General features: G+C 33.1%; 1 protein-coding gene and 1 non-coding gene across 2 annotated transcripts; both read left to right on the top strand.

Annotated features, from left to right (window-relative positions):
* Nucleotides 1–4,324: 4,324 nt before the first annotated feature.
* Nucleotides 4,325–8,927, top strand: LOC18436295 (uncharacterized protein At2g39795, mitochondrial). The gene is made up of 3 exons (XM_006846317.4): nt 4,325–4,781; nt 7,507–7,850; nt 8,311–8,927. The coding sequence occupies exons 1-3, from the start codon at nt 4,476–4,478 to the stop codon at nt 8,468–8,470; spliced, it is 810 nt and encodes a 269-aa protein (XP_006846380.2). The 5' UTR covers nt 4,325–4,475; the 3' UTR covers nt 8,471–8,927.
* On the top strand, nt 6,800–6,934 carry LOC148780728 (small nucleolar RNA snoR74). The gene has a single exon (XR_016039862.1). It is a non-coding gene; the product is annotated as a small nucleolar RNA snoR74 (small nucleolar RNA).

Consider the following 8,927-nt stretch of genomic DNA (forward strand, 5'->3'; position numbering starts at 1 on the left):
ACCATTTGTTAATAGATCAACGATCATAGTTGATGAGGGCAAGTGACTAACAGTTACTTCATATTTCTCAACTATATCATGAATGTAGTGATATTGGACATCTATATGTCTTCCTTTGGAGTTATTTGCTCCACTATAAATTAATTAATTGCAGCTTGATTATCACAAAAAATTTGGATCGGTCTGTTGATTATTTGCAGCTTCAAGTCATTTATGAAGCTCTTTATTCAGAGAACAAAAATACAAGCAGTGCTACATGCAATGTATTTTGTTTCATGTGTGCACCTACACACCCTTGTTTCTTGCTAGACCAAGAAACAACTGCCCCTCCAAAGAAGAAAACATGCCCTGAGGTGGACTTACTATCGTCCTTATTCTTAGCAAAATCTGTATCTGAATATTCTATAACTTCAAGTTTATCTGCTTAAAAACGCATTTTTAGATGCTTTGTTCCCTTAATGTACCTTAATATTCTTTTTATTATTTTTCAATGAGCTATGCTTGGATTACTTTACTATCTACTAACAACTCCTATAACATAACTCAAATCTGGTCTTGCACATCTTACTGCATATACCAAGCTATCAATAGCTTGTGCATAGAGAATGTTGGATTTTTCTTGTCATTCTACTAGACAATCATTCCTAGACAACTTTACTCTTTTTTTAACAAGAATAGACACTGTTTCATTTGAAATCTTTTGAGAACAGAGTCAAGATATCTCTCTTGGCTCAAGTACAACATTTTTTATTTTTTGTCTCTAGTTCTTTTTATGCCTAGGACATAAGATGCTTCTCCCATATCTTTCATCTCAAACCAAGAAGAAAGCTATGACGTAGTCTTATCAATCATTTTTAAGTCATTTTCAGCTATTAGGATATCATCTACATATAATGAGAGTATTGTGGATTTACATTCACTCTTTAAGACATACACACAATGGTTCAATCTATTTACTTCATATCTCATCTCTAAGATGACATCATGAAATGTTAAGTACCATTGTCTTGAAGATTGTTTTAAACCATATAAAAATTTATTTAATTTGTATGATTTATTTTCTTGACCTTTAATTATAAAACCCACAGGTTGTTTCATGTAGATGGTTTCCTTTAGTTCACTATTCAAGGATGCAGTCTTTACATCTATTTGGTAAAGTTCTAAGTCATAATATGCAACAATTACCAAAATTATTCTAATAGAAATAAACGTTGCAACTGGGGAATAAATGTCGATATGGTCGACTCCCTTTTTTTGGGTAAAACCCTTTGCTACTAAACTAACTTTAAATTTATCAATAGAACCATTAGATTTTAACTTCTTTTTAAGTACCTATTTAGAACCTATATGTTTCCTATCTGATGGCAAATCACATAAATCTCAAACCTTATTTTTCTCAATAGAATATAATTATTCTCTCATGACATTAAGTCATTCTTGATATTTTTGTGACTTCATAACATCATTGAAGTTAAAAGGGTCATGGATTTCATCTAAGTCAATAAAGTTGTCTATCTCCTCATTCATATAGACATAGAAATCATCAAGGTATGATGGAAGAGCTCTAAACCTCTTTTGACCACTTAACATAAGGTATGCCGACACTTCAACATCGTCATGTTAATCAGAGCTGTTCATATCCACTGTAGGTAGTGGTTCTAAGTCATCTATGATATTAAGTGGATTATCATTATCTGTTATATTTAGGTTTTCTTTAATAAAATATTTTAGGAAATCAACATCTATGATTTCAATAAGTCCCTTATCTTTATGATAAAATCGATATCCCTTTGATCCTTCGGGGTATCTTATAAAATTACAAATTAGATTTTTATTTTCTAACTTATTTCTATGCTGATATGGAATTAGGACATGGGTAGTTGACCCCCACTTCTTTAAGTTGGATAGATCAGGTTTTCTACTTGTCCACATTTCATAAGGGGTAGAATCTATTGCCTGAGTTGGAACCCTATTAAGAATATACATGGATGTGTTTATTGCTTCTCCCTAAAAAGTCTTGTGTAGATTAACATGAGTCATCATGGATTTAATCATTTATAAGAGGGTTCTACTACGCATTTCAACTATTCCATTTTGCAGTGGCGTATAAGGCATAGTGATATGTCTTTTAATATCATATTCTTGGCAATAAGTATTGAAAGCTTTGGATATGTATTCACTTCCCCTATCAGTTCTAAGAACTTTGATGTTCTTACCCAATTGGTTTTCTACTGCCCTTTTATATATTTTAAAATTTCTAAAGCTTCTAATTTATGGTGGATTAGATAAATATATCTAAATCTGAAAAAATCACCAATAAAAGTAATAAAGTATGACTTCCCTCTATGAGTTTTAACATTGAGGGGCCCACAAATGTCTGAGTTGACCACATTCTATAACTCATTAGCTCTATCCTCTTTATTGAATGATTTCATAGTCATTTTTCTTGACAAGTAGTGTTGATAGGTTGGAAATTCTATATTATTTAAATTTGAAATAAGACTTTTATTTATTAACCTATTTATCTTGTCTTTTTCCTAAGATGCCAAGTATATACATCAACAACTATTACACAATTAACATAACCATAATAAGTTGAAATTTTATTATTATCAGATTTCTTATTTACATGAAGAATTAACAAGTTGTGGTCATCAACCAAGTGTCCCCAAGCATAAATTTGTCTATGCTTTATGATTGATACTTCCAATGCTCGAAAGTGGACTTCAAAGCCATTTCTAAAGAGTAAGGGGATAGATACAATATTTCATCTCATAAAAAGAACAAAATATAAATTAGTTAATACAAGGTTGATTGTCCCTGCATACAACCTACAAGTTCCTACACCTAATACATCAGAATAAATATTGTTTCCCATGTAGATGTGTTTCTCCCCAGCTTTTATTTCTTTGAAGTTCTTGAATATGCATTTTGAGATTGCAATATGCCGATTAACGCCTGAGTCTACCCACTATCTTTTGATATTATGGTCTTCCATCATGCACTTAGAGACCACACAGACAACTTTACGCCTCTTGCTTCCATTTCTGCTATTCTTTGGATTTTACGGGTTTCTATTTTGTGGGGCAACGATTATTGAAGTGACCTAACTGACCACTTAAGAAGCATTTTGGCCGTCATCGTTTAGTTTCTTGGTTGTACGGATTAGTTTCTCCTTTTGTTAACCTATTATCCCTCTTATTAAACTTCTGTTGAAATTTAGGCTTGGTTTGGCTAGTTTTAAAAAGTCCTTGAGTAAGCATGAGCTCACTCATTTTATCTTTGTTCATATGTTCTTGCACTAAGGCTAGTTGCATGGGTAGGTCCCATAATGTAAGAGATTTAACATTCAACCTAAGTGTAATTGTTACCATCCTCCATGAAGGTAGAAGGCTATTTACGATTGTGTAAACTTACATGCACTCGGGGACTTCATTCCCAGCAATGACAAGCATTTTGTTTAATGTTCCACTGCATTATTACCCGCATTCATTTTAAATGAGTTACATTGCTCTAACAACAATTGGAGATGTGTTTCAGAGGTTGAATCATATTTTGTTTTTATTGCCTCCAACATTTTTTAGATGTTTCATAATATTTGAAAACCTTAATAAAGTCATATTGCATAAAAGTTAACATAGAAGTTTTTGCTCTGAGGTCATTAAAAAATTTCTAACTATTTCTAACCAACTACTGACGAATCATCTTTTAGTACATAAATGATTCTATCTTGGATGATGACATATTTCATCTTCCTCTTCTACATCCCAAAATTGTTTCCATTCAAGTTTTCAATTTTAGAAAGTTCCGCCATTACAATTCTACTAGCCATGTTTTAATGTTGAAAAACCCTCTAATTCATCTCGTATCAAGATGTATGAATATAAAAATTTTTTTAAAAAATTGAGTACCGAAAATAGTACATCTTGCAAAACATTATATAGACAGTCTATTTTCAAGATTTTCATATGTTTATAGATCTACTCGATTTTAATCATTTTTAGAGTTTAAAACTTTATAGCTAGATATGAAAATAAATGTTCAGATAATCCTAAGAATGATTTACACTAAAATTGCATGTTATGATAAAATTTGAAGGTGCGCCTTAATTGGGTTGTTTAAGGTTGCAACCTTATATAGCAACCACACCCTTCTCTTATTCAATTCGTCGGTAATAAACAGCCGAAATTTCGCCGGAATTTTGAAACAGAAAAGCGCTACATCGGACGAAATCTGCGAAAACTTTAAGAATCAGGCGTCAAACACTAAATGCGCTTTTGACACTTCAAAGTTTAAACCTCTTAGAAATGCAAAATGACGTTCTATGTACACATGGCCGTGCTGTTCTTCGGTTAAACCCTAAACCCTAAATTTGCCCTCCTATAAAAGCTGGTTTCTCCGAACCAGAAACCCTGCTTTACTTTTGCCCCGTAAAACCCTAGTTTCAGTTACATCAAAACTTTAGAATTTCAGCCATGGCTTTCTCCGCTTCTCTTCGCAGAGGAGCTTCGTCTGCTATTTCAATGGTTTCTCGATCTCTGAGAGCCCCAAAAGTCTATCATTCTGGTCTAGTTTCCTCCATTAATGGCGGATTTGGGTCCCGTTCTAAACTGATTTCAGTTGTCAGTGGTGCATTTTCTCCGGAACTGGAAGGAGTTAGAGGCGTTAGTTTACCACTTTTCTACTGTTCTGTGGCAAAGAAACCAGGAGTGGACGAGAAACTTCTTAAAGTAATTGAATCTGAGATTAAGTGTGCAGAGGAATCAGATTATCACGATCAGGTAAATTTTGGAGCAGTTCTATTTTTATTGCTTGTTATTTGATAAACAAATGTGTCTTTTTTGGCATATTTCCCATTCATTTTCTGAGTTCCTCTAGAAATCCATGAAATGATTGTCAGATTCCCTAAGTGACAATGGTTCTCCTATTAATGAACATACTTTTTAATTTAAGTTTGAATTTTCTTGTGTTTTATGACAAATTTGTTAGTTTTTGTTTGACATGATGTTCTCGAAATTTTTGTTCTGGTGAAGATTATTAGATGAATCAGTAGAAGATAACATATTGGTTGTTGAAATGGGGTTTTATGCTTTGGTGAAATACAAGTTGAATTAATTGATAAAATTTTGGTGATTTTGATAGAGAATTCTATTGGGTCGTTTGAATCATTTTTGCAAATCAAGAAGTAGTACCTATGTGCTTGTTTAAATTACTGAATGTCTTCTCTAGATTAGTAATGAATGATACAACTTAATTTGAGAAGGAACATATGGAAGTTCAAGGGAGTCCTAATTGTCTAACCAATGTTAGAGTTAAATAAGTGTTGTTTATCTGAGGAAATTAATCTGTATATAAATTCTACAAATTCCTTTTATTTGAGATGCTTCATTGACTTCTCGATATTTGAGATGGGGGAGCTACAATTGGAAAACCATTTAAAAACCCTGAGATAATTTCTAACTGTAAGCAAAGTTTATCATAAATGTTTGCTTCTTGCAAGTAATCCATGTTTATGAAATTTCAAATAAAGGGTTTAAGTGCTATTTTATCTAAATACATGATATTGTCATGGAGTTCTGGTTGTCAACTTATGCATTGTTTCTTCTGAGTGGCATTAGACCCCTGATATGTGTCTTGGAGTGCATCTATGTCTTTAGACATTCCTTGTTCAAGGTACAGATTGTATTTTTGACAGGTAACAAAGATCACTTTGTTTAGGTGAAGTTTGGATGTTGCTTCTGATTTTATGAAGGGAAACTCCTAATTTGTGGCAAAGGTTGGAGTCTAGCTTTCAGATGTGCTCCTACACAAATACAAAAGTGTTCTTGTATATGAACTATTGAATGTATGTTTGCATCAACATATTTGTGTTTACATATCCCTGTATCTATTGAAAACTGGATTCTTTTGCTTTGAAGCACAAATGTGCCAAGGTCTTTTCGGAACAAATATTGTCAAAAATTTCATCTTTGAAATTTATCTATTGGATCTTAAGGCTTCATTTATTTACCAAATGAGAAAAGGAATCCTAAGATTCCTTTCATCATATTTACAAGAGATCATCTCCTGGCATTGTAATTTGGATTATTGGTCTATTTCAATCAAAGATGTTGTGCAAAGTTTGAGCTTCAAATATTGGAGATCTTTGAACCAAACTAATTGACAACAACTTTTATGTTTGATGTTTACTTTTCTAAAAGAATATATAAAACTTCTAGGTACATTTAGCATATAATAAAAAAGCTTGTAGGTACATTTTGTTTAAGACAATGTTTCAAGACTTGGTGTCCCCCATTGGCGAGCCGAGTTACCCTGAGTTACTTGGTACAGCTTGGGGTTCATTTTAAATAGAAAAAATATCCTAAAAATAGATATAAAAATATTGGATTGATTGTATAATTTATATGTTATGGGCAAAGGTTGGTGAGTGTTTTTTTTTGCCATATGTCCTATTTCTATATTTTCCTATTTTTATGAATATTTTTAAAATTTCCTCAACTATACTATAGATCAACTTCTTAGAACCATGTTTTATATACTTTCTTAAAGTTATTTGGAATTTGTAGGTTGTTTTGGTTTTATTCCCTTTTACTATTTTATTTTAGAATTTTTCTATTTTTTTTAAATTTTCAGGGCTTTTGGCGATGTACAGTACTCAGGCAAGTCTGAGTGCACTTGCCAGAGTAACTTGTCTCGGGCCAGGGTCAAGTGCTTGGCCCGGGGTGTGCCTCAAAATGCTGGTTTAATATTTAATTATAAAATATTTGCAGAACCCTGTAATTCCAATATAACCTGAGGAAAAAAAGCAGAGACCTGTACTTTTTCCTTGTGATCTGGACTCTTGTAAACCTCAGGCAAATTGTTTGCACCATTCTTGGGTGAACCTTTGGAGGCTATCCTTGTGACTGAAGGTTCAATAAATGATGTTACATTATGATTTCTAATATAAATCAAGTTATTTTACTATAAAAAAATAAAAATTAGTTAATTTATCACAATGTGAAACTTGAAAATGAATTATTGGATTTGGAGATTCATCAATCATAACATATAATTTTGTTTAAGATATTAGCTGCAAAATATATGTATTAGATCCCGTAGACCCCTAGAGTTTTTAATGATCCAATATCCTTGAACATAAGTAGTTAACATTTCTTATAAGATCAATGGTCTCGTTGATGGTTTAAGAACTATTGGGTAAAACAAATTTTTCCCTTAGCATGTACATCATATGAGTAAATGGATGAAATCAGAGCTCTTTTATTCATATTCTTTCAAAATATGATCTTAAGTTAGTTGTTTATTGCACCCAGAAAACATTTATTGTGCCTTGTTTTCTTGATGCCTTTTTTTCATCTTTTATGATATTTGTTTCATAAAATTTTCATGATGTAATTTGTTCTTGTGAATACTGTGCATTTCTTATATTATTATCAAGTCGTATACTATTAAACTTTGGGCTTATGGTTTAGATAAGACTATTAATAGCATGGTCATTCATGGCAGAAAGATGAGATCCCAGATGGTTTTCCCTTTGAAATAGAGGATAACCCTGGTCAGCAGACCATAAGCTTAAGTAGAAAATATGGGGATGAAACTATTAGAGTCGAAGTACATATGCCAGATCTCGTCACTGGTGAAGGAAATGATAGTGATGATGATGGTGATGATGATAGCAAAAGAGCTAATCAATCTAGCCTCTCATTGATTGTGAATGTTTCGAAAGGTGATGGCCTCTGCTTGGAGTTTGGTTGTACAGCTTATCCCGATGAGGTTACTATAGATGCTATGTCTGTTAAGGAGCCAGGCACCACTGAAGATCAGATAGCCTATGTAGGGCCTGACTTTGCGTAAGTATTGTTATTGCAGTATACTTGTATTGCTTGATCTTGTTTTTAGTTCTATTGTTTATCTTTTATAATCTGTGGTTATTAGCTTGTTAGTAGGGAGAATTGGGTTTGCTCTCTGAATTTTGCCTCTTCCTTAGAATAATCAAGATTTTGCTGCTGATCTCTCTCTCTCTCTCTCTCACACACACACATTTTCTCTCTCTCTCTCTCACACACATTTTTTTCTCTCTCTCTCTCACACACATTTCTCTCTCTCTCTCTCTCTCTCTCTCTTTCTCTCTCTTTTATTGTCTATCTCGCTCAACATCTCTTTTACTTTCTCTTTCTCTCATCATCTGTTTTACTCAACATCTTTTTTACTTGGGTAAAAAATAGTCGACTCTGGGTGCCATTTAGCCATGGGTTATTCTATTGCAATTTTCTTCCATTATCATATATTAAAATTTCCGGGTTTTTCCAGGGATTTGGATGAGAACTTGCAGAAGGCTTTCCACAAGTATCTGGAGCTCAGAGGTATCAAGGGGAGCACCACCAATTTCCTTCACGAATACATGATAAACAAGGATAGTAGGGAGTATTTGAATTGGCTGAACAACCTGAAGAAATTCGTCGAGAAGTAAGCCGGTCTTGATTGACAAAGTTTTGTTAGTATAGGAGAGGATTATTTCACACAAACTGTTTCTGGGTATTGATTTGGGAATAAATGATGCTCTCCCTCAGTAACTAATTTCCGTTTCTAGAAATTCTACTTCAAAGTATGTTTTGGGGATTTGGGGTATTCATTTGTTGCCTCAATGTGCTTCCATTCATGCCAAAACATGTGCTACATTTTCAAACTTTGTACTCTCTTGCGATCATACAACAGTGATACAATCTGAAACAACCTTTGTTCAACACAGTACAGTGATGTCAATGATGAAATCAGAAATGATGAATATCATGATTTGTTTTTTCCTGTAATCCTTTGTTTGAACTTTGAAGGCCTTTGAGGGTTTATATCTTTTGTAAGATGGGCCATTGTACACAATGACTTGTTTTGCCTATTCTGCAACATGGGTGCCTCATTTTGATTTGCAA

The sequence above is a fragment of the Amborella trichopoda genome, chromosome 8, assembly GCF_054954075.1.
Source record: "Amborella trichopoda isolate Santa Cruz 75 chromosome 8, AtrichopodaSantaCruz75HAP2 v2.0, whole genome shotgun sequence".
NCBI classification, from domain to species: domain Eukaryota; kingdom Viridiplantae; phylum Streptophyta; class Magnoliopsida; order Amborellales; family Amborellaceae; genus Amborella; species Amborella trichopoda.